Source organism: Nansenia antarctica (genome assembly GCF_963989245.1).
Source record: "Nansenia antarctica genome assembly, chromosome: 6".
Lineage (NCBI taxonomy): Eukaryota > Metazoa > Chordata > Actinopteri > Argentiniformes > Microstomatidae > Nansenia > Nansenia antarctica.
Window position 1 is genome coordinate 17,168,682 of NC_137676.1, and position 15,000 is coordinate 17,183,681.

At 53.7% G+C, this 15,000-nt stretch overlaps 1 protein-coding gene across 1 annotated transcript in view; it reads left to right on the forward strand.

Annotated features, from left to right (window-relative positions):
• Positions 1-15,000, forward strand: part of bmp7b (bone morphogenetic protein 7b) — a gene marked incomplete at its 3' end in the record, with an annotated part of 49,892 nt that overhangs the window by 28,447 nt on the left and 6,445 nt on the right. Inside the window, exon 2 of the mRNA XM_080533299.1 lies at positions 14,072-14,264. Coding sequence (XP_080389425.1) covers positions 14,072-14,264 — 193 coding nt within the window. The remainder of the gene's footprint in view (positions 1-14,071; positions 14,265-15,000) is intronic.

Below are 15,000 nucleotides of genomic sequence, written 5' to 3' on the forward strand. Positions count from 1 at the left end.
ATATTTATGTAGACACTGGAATTCTCCCCTGTGTGTGTGTGTGTGTGTGTGTGTATGTGTGTATGTGTGTATGTGTGTATGTGTGTATGTGTGTGTGTGTGTGTGTGTGTGTGTGTGTATGCGTATGTGTGTGTGTGTGTGTGTGTGTACTGTATGTGTGTGTGTGTGCGTATGTGTGTGTGTGTGTGTACTGTATGTGTGTGTGTGTATTCTCCTGAGGTCTATAATAAGAGGTGGCTTGGCTGGTTGAGGAGGGTGTGGTTGCTGCGGCCGCTAAATTAAAGAACGTAAAAAGGGGGGATGAGGAGAAAAGAGAGGGGGAACTCTGAATGACTGTGGTCGCATGTCTTTCTGGAGTTGTGATATCGCCTTAGTGAAAGGAAGCACAGATGGTTACGCTGGCATTAGCCGACAGATCCTAGTCTAGTCAATATGGCAGAAATCTCTGTTTTCTATCCAGCCCTCTCCACAAGCACACGCACACGACCATGCACACACACACACACACACACACACACACACACACACACCACAGAGCCGGGACCATGCAATGACCGTACAGCTCGAAAGTATGCTTACAGTTTGTCTGTCAAGATGAACCTTCTCATTCCCTCTCAAGCTCCAGCATCTCTCTTCAAGCCTGACAAGGCTTAGGAGTGGAGCAGGGAGCGGTCCGGTTGACAGGGCAGTGTAGAGAGAGATCTGGCTCATAGGGCCAGCAGTTACGGGGAGGGAGCCGGGTGTGATGTGGCGGTAGAGACAGTGATCTCCTTTATAAAGGGATCTGGCTGGTATAGGGCTATGTAGAACAGGGACAGATCTGTCTGGTATAGGGCTGTGTAGAACAGGGACAGATCTGTCTGGTATAGGGCCAGAGAGAGGGCCAGAGAGAGATCTGGCTGGTATGGGGCCTTGTAGAACAGGGACAGATCTGGCTAGTATAGGGCTGTGTAGAGCAGAGAGATCTGGCTGGTATAGGGCTGTGTAGAGCAGAGAGATCTGGCTGGTATCCGCTTGTTAAGTCGTGACGTGTTTCCGGGTCCGACGTTGGCTGAGGCGCTGTCTTCGAAATGGAGAAATAATAATAATAATTAATTATATTTATACAGCGCTTTTCCGAGGCTCAAATACCCTGACAATATGGAGAAAACGGGAAAGTGCTGTGTCCCTTGTTGAATGAATAGATCAGAGTCTAAAAAACGATTAAACTGTCATTCTACCGCTGTAGTTCAGAGGTACTCTGGTGCGGAGAATTTCTGGTTTAGACCCGGAAATAGTTAAACGTCACTTTTGACGTCAGACTTAACAAGCGGATAGGGCCATGTAGAGCAGAGAGATCTGGCTGGTATGCGGCCATTTAGAACAGGGACAGATCTGGCTGGTATGGGGCCATGTAGAACAAGGACAGATCTGGCTGGTATGGGGCCATGTAGAACAGGGACAGATCTGGCTTGTACGGAGCCACGTCGAGCAGAGGGAGAGAGGGTCTATAACCTCAGTGAGGTGCATTCCTCTGAGCCCCGGGTCTGTGTACATACAGTAAATCTCTGCGGTTCGGAGGGGAAGTGCACCTCCATAACGACCAGTGAAGCATGAGGTGAAACCCAGCTCTGGTGTTTACGGGCGCAGAGTGCAGGCCTCTCAGAGTGTTACCATAAGAGGGAGGGAGAGGTCACAGAGGAAGGCCTGAAACACAGACGGATGGAATGTCTGGAACACAGACTGGTTTCAGTGATGGGAGGGCTGGAACACAGACTGGTTTCAGGGATGGGAGGGCTGGAACACAGACTGGTTTCAGAGGGATGGGAGGGCTGGACCACAGACTGGTTTCAGGGATGGGAGGGCTGGAACACAGACTGGTTTCAGGGATGGGAGGGCTGGAACACAGACTGGTTTCAGGGATGGGAGGGCTGGAACACAGACTGGTTTCAGGGATGGGAGGGCTGGAACACAGACTGGTTTCAGGGATATGGAGGGCTGGAACACAGACTGGTTTCAGGGATGGGAGGGCTGGAACATGAAGGTCTTATAACCCCCCCCCCCAGTCTTACGACCTCATCCCAGAGTTGCTGCGCGCACACACACACATTAATATATGAAACACCTGCGCATGCAACCACATGGGCATGCATACGCGCACACACACACACACACACACACACACACACACACACACACACACACACACACACACACACACACACACACACATTAACACGCACACACACACATTAACACACACACACACACACACACGGTGAGTTAATGACTCTTAAGAGTGGGTAAGTTATAGTGTGGAACTCTGTTGACCCTTTCCCAGGGAGCCAGAGCTGTCAGTCGTTACAGCAGTATAAATACATCACAGAGGCATGATGTCATCAGTAGTCGCCAGTGGGCAGGATGTTTCCTAACGCGGTAATCACTCTGCTGCGGGCAGTCACCCGTTACCTAGGAGATCAAACCTTCTTTCCTTTTTATAGGATAAACATCTTGAGCAATCTCTCTCTCTCTCCCTCTCTTTCTCTCTCTATCCCTCCCTCTCTCTCTCCATCTCTCTCTTTCCCTCCCTCCCTCTTCCCCTCCCTCTCTCTCCCCCCTCTCTCTCTCTCCCTCTCTCTTTCTCTCTCCCCATCTCTCTCTCTCTCCCTCTCTCTCTCCCTCTCTCTCTCTCTCTCTCTCTCTCTCTCTTTCTCCTTCTAGAGGTATTGGAAAATGTGACACACTTGTACCATGGTGTATACACTGGTGGAGGGGGCAGGATGTTTTAGCTGAGTGATTCTGAGAGAGAGAGAAGAGAGAGAAGGGATTATCCAGCGAATGAGAGGGGCGAAACGGAGGTAGAGAAACGGAGGGAGTAGCTGAAGTCAGCGCTCTCCAGGTTAGAGTGCGCGTGATAAGCAGCTTAGGGGCTGACTCTATGAAGCATTATAATCCCCTTACCAGCCATGTGAGAGGCCTGACATTGACCTGACTGGACGGCCTAAAAGTTCATCGTCCCTCCAGCTTCTCTCTCCCTCTCTTGAGTCCCCACCTCCAACACCGGGCGGGGGGGGGGGGGGGTGTGGCGGGGGGCGGGCGGGGGGGGGGGATGGGGGGCCTGAGGGGTGTTAGGGTGTTGAACAGACACTTGGGCTAATGTGACCCGTCAGGGCGCTCCGGAGCGAGAGGTGTCGGGGAAGTGTCTGGGGTCCGCTGGCTCAAGGGCAGAGGGGGAAGAGAGAGAGAGGGGGGGAGAGAGAGAGAGGGGGGGAGAGGGAGGGAGAGGAGGAGGACATGGGGAAGAGAGAGAGAGGGGGGGAGAGGGAGGGAGAGGAGGGAGGACATGGGGGAAGAGAGAGAGAGGGGGGAGAGGGAGGGAGAGGAGGGAGGACATGGGGGAAGAGAGAGAGAGGGGGGGAGAGGAGGGAGGACATGGGGAAGAGAGAGAGGAAGGGGGAGAGGAGGGAGGACATGGGGGAAGAGAGAGAGAGGGGGGGAGAGGAGGGAGGACATGGGGGAAGAGAGAGAGGAAGGGGGAGAGGAGGGAGGACATGGGGGAAGAGAGAGAGGAAGGGGGAGAGGAGGGAGGACATGGGGAAGAGAGAGAGAGGGGGGGAGAGGAGGGAGGACATGGGGGAAGAGAGAGAGAGGGGGGGAGAGGAGGGAGGACATGGGGGAAGAGAGAGAGAGGGGGGAGAGGAGGGAGGACATGGGGAAGAGAGAGAGAGGAAGGGGAGAGGAGGGAGGACATGGGGGAAGAGAGAGAGAGGGGGGGAGAGGAGGGAGGACATGGGGGAAGAGAGAGAGAGGAAGGGGGAGAGGAGGGAGGACATGGGGGAAGAGAGAGAGAGGGGGGAGAGGAGGGAGGACATGGGGGAAGAGAGAGAGAGGAAGGGGGAGAGGAGGGAGGACATGGGGAAGAGAGAGAGAGGAAGGGGGAGAGGAGGGAGGACATGGGGGAAGAGAGAGAGAGGAAGGGGGAGAGGAGGGAGGACATGGGGGAAGAGAGAGAGAGGAAGGGGGAGAGGAGGGAGGACATGGGGAAGAGAGAGAGAGGAAGGGGGAGAGGAGGGAGGACATGGGGGAAGAGAGAGAGAGGGGGGAGAGGAGGGAGGACATGGGGAAGAGAGAGAGAGGGGGGGAGAGGAGGGAGGACATGGGGAAGAGAGAGAGGAAGGGGGAGAGGAGGGAGGACATGGGGAAGAGAGAGAGGAAGGGGGAGAGGAGGGAGGACATGGGGGAAGAGAGAGAGGAAGGGGGAGAGGAGGGAGGACATGGGGAAGAGAGAGAGGAAGGGGGAGAGGAGGGAGGACATGGGGGAAGAGAGAGAGGAAGGGGGGAGGAGGGAGGACATGGGGGAAGAGAGAGAGGAAGGGGGAGAGGAGGGAGGACATGGGGGAAGAGAGAGAGGAAGGGGGAGAGGAGGGAGGACATGGGGAAGAGAGAGAGGAAGGGGGAGAGATTTCAGCCGAGAGTTCTTCTTAACTGACTTTCTTCCCGGATGAATAAAAGGTGTAAAAGAAAAGAACATTTTCAACATTCCTTCAGTTGTTTTGAAAGAAAAAAAAACTGACCAAAACAGTATTTCCGAGGCGTAGAGGGGGTGTTGGGGATTACGGCATCTGGGGAAGGGGCTGGAAGAGGGTGATCGCCAGAGACGGGGGGAGCCTCAAAGACTCTTTCTGTTGCCTCCTTCCTTCCCCTCGTGCGGAGAGACAAAGCTGGGATAGTTGGGCCCAACCCGACGCATGGCCAGATCTCACCAAAAGGTTTTCAGGATCTTAATTAAAAACGACTTAGAGCGGTCTGTCGCCTAAACAGGGTCTAATTGATGTTAACCTTCCTCTGTATGCCAGGTGTGCAATATGGATTTTGGAGGGAAAGAATTCCTCTCTTCATCTCTGTTGTGGTCTGCACATGTGTGGGTGTTCGGTCTGTTTCAATCTGGAGTGAAATGATGTGGTTTTGATATCTCATGACCACATCCAGCATCTTGGTTAAAAGGCGAACATCTGTGTTTTGGGAATAGCAGGACTGTTTGATTTCAAACTGACAGAAGAGTAAAACAAGGAAGGAACGGGCGGCTTATTACTGAAACAGTTATGTGTCCATGGTCAATCAAAGTCCTGTGATTGTGTGTGTGTGTGTGTGTGTGTGTGTGTGTGTGTGTGTGTGTGTGCATTTGCGGCGTGCGTGCATGAAACATGTAGAGAGAGGGTTTGGGAGGTGGGTGACTTATGGGACTCACTCTTGTCGCGTGTGTGTGTGTGTGTGTGTGTGTGTGTGTGTGTGTGTGCGTGCGCGTGTGCGTTTATGCATGTGTGTGTGTGTGTGTGTGTGTGTGAGAGATGTGTGTTTTTCTGCGTGTGTGGGTGTATGTGAATGTGTTTGTGTGTTTGTGTGTTTGTTTAACACAGGTGGGGCGATGGCCACTTGCTTCCTCCCAGAGGAAGTCATAAACGCACCCGCTTGGCTTTAACGGCTCCTCTGCCTCACATGTAATGACTCCCATACTACTGGAATGGCCCTGGAGAGAGAGAGAGGGGGGGAGGGAGGGGGGGAGGGGGGAGAGAGGGATGGAGGGTGGGAGGGAGTGAGGGAGGGAGGGAGGGGGGGAGGGAGGGAGGGAGGGGAGGAAGGAGGTGGAGGGAGAGAGGGAGGGAGAGAGATTGAAAGAGAGCAAGAGAGAGAGAGAGAGAGAGAAAGAGAGAGAGGGAGGGAGAGAGAGGGAGAGGGGGGGAGAGAGGGAGGGGGAGAGAAGGAGGGAGAGAGAGAGAGAGAGAGAGAGAGAGAGAGAGAGAGAGAGAGAGAGAAAAGCCATGAGAGCAGGAGGACATAGCTCCATGCTGGGGCTGTTTTCATTCTCAGAGAAGCAGAAGGGAGAGCACAGAGAGAGAGAGAGAGAGAGAGAGAGAGAGAGAGAGAGAGAGAGAGAGAGAGAGAGAGGGAACGCAGTGACTGATGTATAGACGGAACGAGTGAACTGTGGGATATGAATAGAAGAAGAGAAGAAAGAAAGAAGGAAAGAAAGAAAGAAAGGGTTACTGCAGGGTTTCACAGCTGCACCCAGCTGTCCTCAGAAGTGGAGATAAAGGTTTTTTTTCTTCTAGTGAAGGGGCGGGCGGCTTCTCTCCAGGGCCAGGGTGAACAGGTCTTCTCCCCAGAGGGAGTGCACCTGCGCTGGGCCTTGGGAGGAGAGAGAGGGCCCTGGAGCTGACAGGGCGGGGAGGGGAGGGGCGGGGATGGGAGGGCCCGGACTGAGGCTTAGCAGGGACCTCGGGAGGATGGGAGGGGCATGTAGGAGAGACAGCGGTGGGAGGGGTTGGAAGATGGAAGAGGGAAAGAGAGAGGAGGATGGATGGGTTGGGGTGGGAGGGGCAGGGCGGCCTGCGGAGGGACAAAGGAGTTTTGGGAGGTTTCGGAGGTCGAGGTTGAGGGTTGTAGTGTTAGTGCAGCGAGAGGGCCAGGCTGCTCTGTCATTGCTGTCTGTTATTTATGGCGTAAGGTTCAAATCTCACGGCAGGAGATGGGAGGGAACCACACCACATAATCCTCTCAGCTCTGTGTGTGTGTGTGTGTGTGTGTGTGTGTGTGTGTGTGCGCGTGTGTGTGTGTGTGTTTGCGTGTGTGTGTGTGTGTGTGTGTGTGTGCGTGTGTGTGTGCGTGCGTTTGTGCACGTGTGTGTGCGTGCACGTGTGTGTGTGTGTGTGTGTGTGTGTGTGTGTGTGTGTGTGTGTGTGTGTGAGAAAGTGAGAGAGGGAGCACAGCTGAGCTCTTTTAGATCAGCCGTACTGACTTGACATTCTTTTGGCCTCATTGTGTATGAGTACGTGTGAGGTCGCACCCCCCGGACACACACTCTCACACTCACACACACACACACACACACTTTGCACCTGTGTGCTGACAAGGCTGTGTCACATGGACTGTTTGTATTCCTGCTGTTCTCCGCCGGCTGATTAATGTCCCTGGTTCTAACTCAGCCGTGTGGGAGCAGAACCAGGCAGTAAATATGTTTACTACCGTCACAACCACTTACAGTCAACTCAAGAGCTACGAGTCTAGGGAGAACAGAGGCCATTATGATACGCCACTCTGCTGCATACTCCCTCTGTCTCTGAGAGAGGAACAGGGGAGAGGAGGAGACGTTAACACTGTGTCTGAGAGAGAGAGAGAGAGAGAGAGAGAGAGACAGGCATTATTAGCAGATGTTAGTAAGAGGGGGATGAGGAGACATTAACACTGTAGGAGGAGAGGAGACGAGAGGAGAGGAGGAGAGGAGAAGAGAAGAGAGGAGAAGAGAGGAGATGGAGAAGAGAGGAGAGGAGAGGAGGAGAGGAGAGGAGAGGATAGGAGAATAGAAGAGAAGAGAGGATAGGAGAAGAGAAGAGAGGAGAGGAGACGAGAAGAGAAGAGAAGAGAGGATAGGAGAAGAGAGGAGAGGGGACGAGAAGAGAAGAGAAGAGAAGAGAGGAGAGGAGAGGAGAGGAGAGGAGATGGAGAGGAGACGACTGGGAGAGGAGTGGAGCAGGTGTAGCAGCACTGAGAGCCTTATAGCAGGATAATGTATGCCTTGTAGACACACAGCGTGACCTTTTGGGTGGGCCGGGGGGGGGGGCAGGGCAGGGGCACCATGAAAGCCTCCATTGATGGAGTGGCCCACTGTGCTGCACTGGCACAGGTGTGGATGAGTGGCTGGGTTGTTCTGATGAGACAGGTGTGAGGTCACTCTGGCATTAGGGCTAGGAGGGGGCTCGGGGGGCTGGGGGGGGGGGGCGGGGGGCAGGGAGACCCATGGGGGGCGGCAGGAAGAGCCGGGGGAGTGTGGGGGGGGAGCAGGGAGACCCAGGGAGGGAGGGAGACCCAGGGGGGCTGCAGGAAGGGTGGGGGTGGCAGGGTCCAGGGGAGTGGCAGGCACGACCAGAGGTGGGGATTCTGATTGTATGCAGTAACAATGTATAACATCCTGTTTGTTGTGTATGGTATTGTGTTGCATTGCTGCTCTATGCTGAGCGTGTGCTCTCTGTTGGATGTCTGTCTATTGCTGCTTGTTCGTCAAGGGGTGACAGACAGATATTACAGAGAGAACGTCTGTACGCCTCTGATACAGCAGTTCTCCTCTCCCTGGAGGCAGAAATCGGAAGGACCCCCCTCATTGTAAATGCATGGAATGGAATGAGGAATGGGTATCATCAACCGCCTCATTCCATTCCATTCCATGCTCTGTGTTTGACTCCATTCCTCATTCCGTTCCATGTATTTACACTGAGCCGCTGTCCCCAGAGACAGGACCTTCGGTTTCTCGAGCCTAACGGCCCATAGGAGCAGGATCTCCTGTTTCCGTAAGTGTGAGGTGGCTTGATGTACAAGTACACCCCCCAATCCAACCCTTAATGCTGAGTGCCAAGCAGGGAGGCATCGGGTACCATTTTTATAGTATTTGGTGTGACTACGGCTCGAAGGGGATCGAACTCACGACCTCCCGATCTCAGGGCGGACACTCTAACCCGCAAGGCCACTGAGCTGGTAGGACAACAGGGACCGTGAAGTCAGGCTCCTCAGGAGTGGCCTGTACAGAGCCTGTCTCCGATTGGCCAGTAACTAGATGCCCATGCCCTCACCCCGGCACTACCCAATGGGACAGTACAGCCTTTGTGTGGAACACACTCAACAGTGTGTGTTTGCAGTGTGTGTGTTTAAGTGTGTTCGATGGTGACAGGCGATAAAGGAGAGGAAGAGAGGGGAAAGGGAAAGAGAATGGAGAGAATGAAATAGAAGGCAAGGGAGAGAGAGAGAGGGGGGGGGGTGGTGCTGATAGGAGGATGGAGAGAATGAAAGAAAGCAAGAAAGAGAGGGAATCATGAAGAAGTAATACATAGCAGATAAGAGGAATGAAATCCCCAAAACAACTTTGTTTTCCTCATTTTTCTCTTGCATCCATTGACAGCAGCATCGGAGATCTCAGTGTGTGTGTCTGTGTGTGTGTGACTGTGTGTGCGTGTGCGTGTGTGTGTGTGTGTGTGTGTGTGTGTGTGTGTGTGTGTTGGGAGGGTTGGCAGAAATAGAGCCTGTGCACTGGTGCCAAAGCTCTAAGCTCTAAACTAGCTACCTTGGAGCGATCCTGGATAACCGCCTATCCTGTGCGGAGAACATCGCAGCTGGGAGGAGGCCATTGACTCCATCGACTTCTCGCACTCCAGCCGTAAGGCATGGAGTATCATGAACAATCTCACTGGTAGGTCCAGACACTCCCCCCGTCACTGCCCCATCTCTGCAAATAAAATCGCATCACAATTTGTGAAAAGTGGGTCATACGAGGGCAAAGACCGCGAGTCGTCTCGACTTGTGGCAAAAGAAGTGTCAGACCTCTGGAGGGCCCCAACACCTAGCAGTGACTACATCTCCGGTGAATTCACCCCGGAGGAGTTCGCTGCTGCCCTCCAGCATCTAAAGCCAGGGAAAGCTCCGGGGCCTGATTCCATCTGCCCGGAGCTTATTCTCCATGCCGCACCCGCCTTGAAGTCCTGGCTGAGAGCGTTCCTCACTTCCTGTTTGCGCCAACTCAAGATCCCCAAAATCTGGCGAAGAGCCCTAGTTGTTGCGATCCCTAAACCGAATAAGCCTGAAGGGGACCCTAAGAGTTACCGTCCCATCTCTCTGTTATGCATCCCCTTCAAGATCCTCGAGCGTCTCATCTATGCCCGCATCGAACCAATTGTCGACCCGCTGCTCCCACGTGAGCAGGCCGGGTTCCGACGCGGGAGGTCGACCGTAGATCAAGTCACCCTTATGACTCAAGACATCGAGGATTGCTTTTCGGCAAAAAAGAAGGCCGGGGCCGTCTTTATAGACCTGACGGCTGCCTACGATACCGTATGGCATCGCGGCCTCTCCTGCAAGCTGCTCCGCCTGCTGCCGGACAGGCACATGGTCAGAATGATCATGGAGCTCATCCGTAACCGCAGCTTTACCCTCACCACCGGTCGCGGACAGCTAAGCAGGCTTCGACGCCTTAAGAACGGCGTCCCTCAGGGATCGGTCCTGGCCCCCCTCCTCTATAATATCTACACCTATGACCTGCCCAACACACTCTCGCGGAAGTACGCCTACGCAGACGACCTCGCAGTGGTGTACTCTGCTGGAAATTGGCAGTCTGTGGAGGGGATTCTGAGCCAGGACATGCAGACACTAGTGGCATACTTCCGGAAATGGAGATTGAAGCTTAGCGAGGCAAAGACGGTGTCGGCTGCCTTCCACCTTAACAACAGGGAGGCTAAACGTGAGCTTAGAGTACACCTAGATGGAACTCCCCTGCCATGTTCCGCTGAGCCAATCTATCTCGGCGTGACATTGGACAGGACGCTCACGTTTCGCCGACACCTCGAGTCACTGCGCAAGAAGTTAACAGCTCGTGTGGCGTTGATGAGGCGACTGGTTGGCTCGGGCTGGGGCGCCGGCGCAAGGACCTTGCGCACGGCAGCCCTAGCCCTCGTTTATTCAACTAGTGAATACTGCGCCCCAGTATGGTGTCGCAGTGCCCACACCCGCCTCATCGACTCGCCTATAAACGAAGCCTTGCGCATTGTGACAGGATGCCTGCGTCCTACCCCCGTGGACAACCTTCCCATCCTAGCAGGCATCCAGCCCGCAGGCCTCCGCCGCATGGGAGCCACAGCACGTCTCGCCTGCCGGGCCGTGGAGCTTAATAACCATCTGCTCCATGATAGGCTCACTATAACAGCGGAGCCCTCCCGGCGTCTCAAGTCGAGACACCCATTTGTGCCTGCCGCACAGGATCTCAGGCAGCAATGCAGAGATCTCAACATCAGTGCGGCAGGATGGGCGGATTATATGTGGCGCGCGGAGTGGGAGGCTAACACCTCCAAACTCCGCGACCACATCCCAGTCGCCGGCGCTGAGCCCCTCGGGATGGACTTGCCAAGGCTATCCTGGGTGAGGCTCAATCGTCTCCGGACCGGCGTCGGGCGTTTCCGCTCATCAATGCACAGATGGGGCTTGGCCCCAAATGCGTCGTGCGAGTGTGGCGCAGAGGACCAAACCGCAGACCATATTATCCTGGATTGCCCGGTGTACCACCCACCCAACGGGATGCATGGTCTGTCGGTATTAGATGACGAGACGATGACGTGGCTTCTGGAGGGGTGTCCAGAAATATAGCCCGGGTGAGCCCCTCAACCAGGTCTCGGGGTGGTAAAAGGGTAGCCCCTCGGCCCCGAGCCTGGTGGAGTGGAGAGGAAAAACAACTACCCATACGCCGAAGAAGAAGAACATCGCAGCGACAGCACGCTCCTGCAGATTCTTCCTTTACAACATCAGAAGGATACGACCATTCCTCACCAGAGAAGCACTGCAACTCCTGACCCAATCACTGGGTCATCTCCCGCCTTGACTACTGCAATGCACTCCTGGCTGGGCTCCCCGCCTCCGCCATCAGACCTCTGCAGCTCATCCAGAATGCTGCTGCCCGTCTGGTGTTTAACCTCCCAATCTCCAATTTTCTCATGTCACCCCCCTCCTTCGCACCCTTCACTGGCTCCCGATAGCAGCTCACATCAGATTCAAGACCCTGGTGCTTGCCTACCAGGCAGCAAAAGGGACAGCCCCTGCATACCTACAGGCAATGGTCACCCCACAAACTTCAGCCCGTGCACTCCGCTCCTACACCTCTGCTGGCCGCCTGGTCCCACCACCTCTACGCCAACACGGCAGTCGCGCTGCCCGGTCACGTCTCTTCACTACATTGGAGACCCATCTCTTCAGACTATACCTCAACTGCTCCTCCTGAGATATCACTACCCCCCAGCACTGCGTCTCCTGAGACACCTGCTTTTCCCCTATACTATGCCTCCTAAGACTTCTATTGCCCCCCTTGTACTGCCTCTCCAGTGCCCCCCTTGTACTGTCTCTCCAGTGTAAAAAAAATAATGTTTTCTTCTATCACGACGACTGCCAATGGCCCCTGGCCTGAGCTAGATTACTCTTCCTGCTAGAACTGGTGAATTGATGATTCACTTGCTTAGTCAAATGTATCGATTGTAAGTCACTTTGGAATACGGCGTCTGCTAAATATCTAATATCTAATAAGGCAGTCTGATAAAGAGCTGTTGAGGAAAAGCATGGGTGGGTGCGTGTGTGTGTGTGTGTGTCTGCATGTGTGTGTATGTATGTGTGTATGTGTGTGTGTGTGTGTGTGTGCCTATGTGGTGGTGGATCTCTCAGACGGGGGTGGGGGGGGGGGCGTGAGGAGTGGGGGAGATGTGGGGGGGGGGGGGGCAGGGGTGAAGTGGAGCTAGTAGATGATGAGAGACAAGGCGCTGACCCCAGGAACATCCGGCTGTGACATGAGGAGGGGGGAGGGAGGGAGGGTCAGGGGCGCCGAGGGCCGGAGGGGTACGGGGGGTCCTGGAGGGTGTGCAGGCCGGGGGGGGGGGGGGGGAGGGGGGGCTTCTCCACTTCATGAGATCCAGATGAGGGGCAGCGGAGAGGAGAGCAGAGAGGTGACCTCCCTCGAGTCTTCAGAAGAGGAAGAGAGGAAGAGAGAGAAATAAGAAGTCTCATAAAGCTGTCAGTGAGAGAGCACGCGTCTCTATCCCAGAGCCCATGTGGACCAGATGCCTGCTGTCCTGGTCTAGTAGTGTAATGTGCTGGAGGGATGTCTCAATCACACAGGAACATAGGCACTACCACATGTCTGGTCTGTGTGGATCTGGTTCAGAGCACCGGGGGTTAACAGGTACTCTGTACCCCCAGTCTCCCCCAGTCCATTTGTGTCACTGTCTGTCTGTCTGTCTGCCTGTCTGTCTGTCTGTCTGTCTGTCTGTCTGCCTGTCTATCTGTATCACTGTCTGTCTGTCTGCCTGTCTGCCTGTCTATCTGTATCAGTGTCTGTCTGTCTGACTGTCTGTCTGTCTGCCTGTCTATCTGTATGACTGTCTGTTTGTCTGTCTGTCTGCCTGTCTCTGTCTGTCTGCCTGTCTATCTGTATCACTGTCTGCCTGTCTGCCTGTCTATCTGTATCACTGTCTGCCTGTCTGCCTGTCTATCTGTATCAGTGTCTGTCTGTCTGTCTGTCTGTCTGTCTGCCTGTCTATCTGTATGACTGTCTGTTTGTCTGTCTGTCTGCCTGTCTCTGTCTGTCTGTCTGTCTGCCTGTCAGGCACGCGGGAAGGTATTTTGACTGGGGGTGCTGAGGTGCTGTCTATATACGCTACAGGGCAAAAAAATTGCCAGGGAAAAAATTATAACGATTTCTCTCCCTCCCTCCCTCCCTCCCTCCCTCCCTCTCGCTGATTGCTCGTTCGCTCACACGCACACAGTGGCATAACGACGGGCCCCAATGCACGGGCAATAATAGTTAAGCACGCACGCACCCACACACTACAAAGACGTAACGTTAAATATTTTACCAACAATGTGTTGGAATTTACAGTAATTTCCACTCAGCTCACAGTGTCCCACAATGTCCACAAACATGATGTTGACCATTATTACAGACAGCACTCCATGTCGATTGTTATTGCCTCTTAACGGAAGCCCTTCGCTGCCGAAGAATCGGATGGATCTGAATATCAGTTCTAATACGTTTCTGGCCGTCTGTTGCTCTTTCTCAACAACGTCCGACAGTAGAGCATTAATGGGAGTGTTGTTAAGCTCAGCATCTTCTTCCAACTCCACTTCAATTGTTCTGGCTGATTTAGCATTTTTGCTAAAGAACTCAGAGATTCCCTAGCAAGATATGACCATGTGATCACTAACATTAAAACTAACAAACACATTTTTACATTTATTACAAAAAACAAATTTATTTGTATTCCCAAAAGCAACAATAGTTATTATATTGTTTTAAATTATTGTTTGAATAATATTTATATTTTTTTAATTCAGGCAGGAGGAGCTCCTTCTGCCTGCCGCTAGGGGGTGCTGCAGCACCCTCAGCACCCCCCTTCCCGCGTCCCTGCTGCCTGTATCACTGTCTGTCTGTCTCTATTGTCGATCAGTCAGTCAGTGTCAGTTTGGCCTGCAGTCTGTCTGATGGTGAGAGTGTGTGTGTGTGTGTGTGTGTGTGTTCCAGTGGAGCATGATAAGGAGTTCCTCACGGTGCGGCGACATCATCGAGAGTTCCGCTTCGACCTATCGCGGATCCCCGAGGGGGAGGCGGTCACCGCGGCAGAGTTCCGCATCTATAAAGACTTCATCCACGAGCGCTTCGACAACGAGACCTTCCGCATCAGCGTCTATCAGGTGCTGGAGGAACACTCCAACAGGTGAGCGTCTGTGTGTGTGTGTGTGTGTGTGTGTGTGTGTGTGTGAGTGTGTGTGTGTGTGTGTGTGTGTGCGTATATGTGTGTGTCAGTTCTGTGTGCCAGTTGTGTGTGTGTGCACGTGCGCGTGCGTGCGTGCGTGCGTGGTGGTGTGTGCACTCCTCGATTATGTCATCGCAGAATTGATTGATTGATTGATTGAAAACTTTATTAGAAGATTTGCAGAAGTAGGTACATGAAAGTACATATTACATACAAGGTCAACTAACAGGATAAAAACCCAAGAAAGCCACTGGCTTATTTCAATTGGGGTCCTTGATTGGGGTCCTTGAAGAACACAGGTACTATTTCCTGATCTCCATACTCCATCATTGTGTTCTGGTTCTGGAAGCTTCCAAGTCACAGAATATGTGTAGCCTTTTCCCCAAGCGGCGAATCGGAGCTTTCCGGAAGGTGTGTGTAACCCACACTGTGGATGGAGGAGGGGGGGGAGGGGGAGGGGGAGGGGGGCTTTGGAATGGCCTGTGTCCCGCTCTGTCTGACCCCTCCGAAAAAGGCTTCTGTTGCCGTTGGACTTCAGGAGGGAACAACACCGGCATTTATTCCCTCTGCCAGAGAAGTGCTGGTGTACATGAATGAGCCCAGAGTACTATGACACACTATCTACCCAGTCACGAAACACACCCCGCACGTAAATGAATGGATACGTGGTGGAGAGGAAAAAAGAGAGGGATAGAAT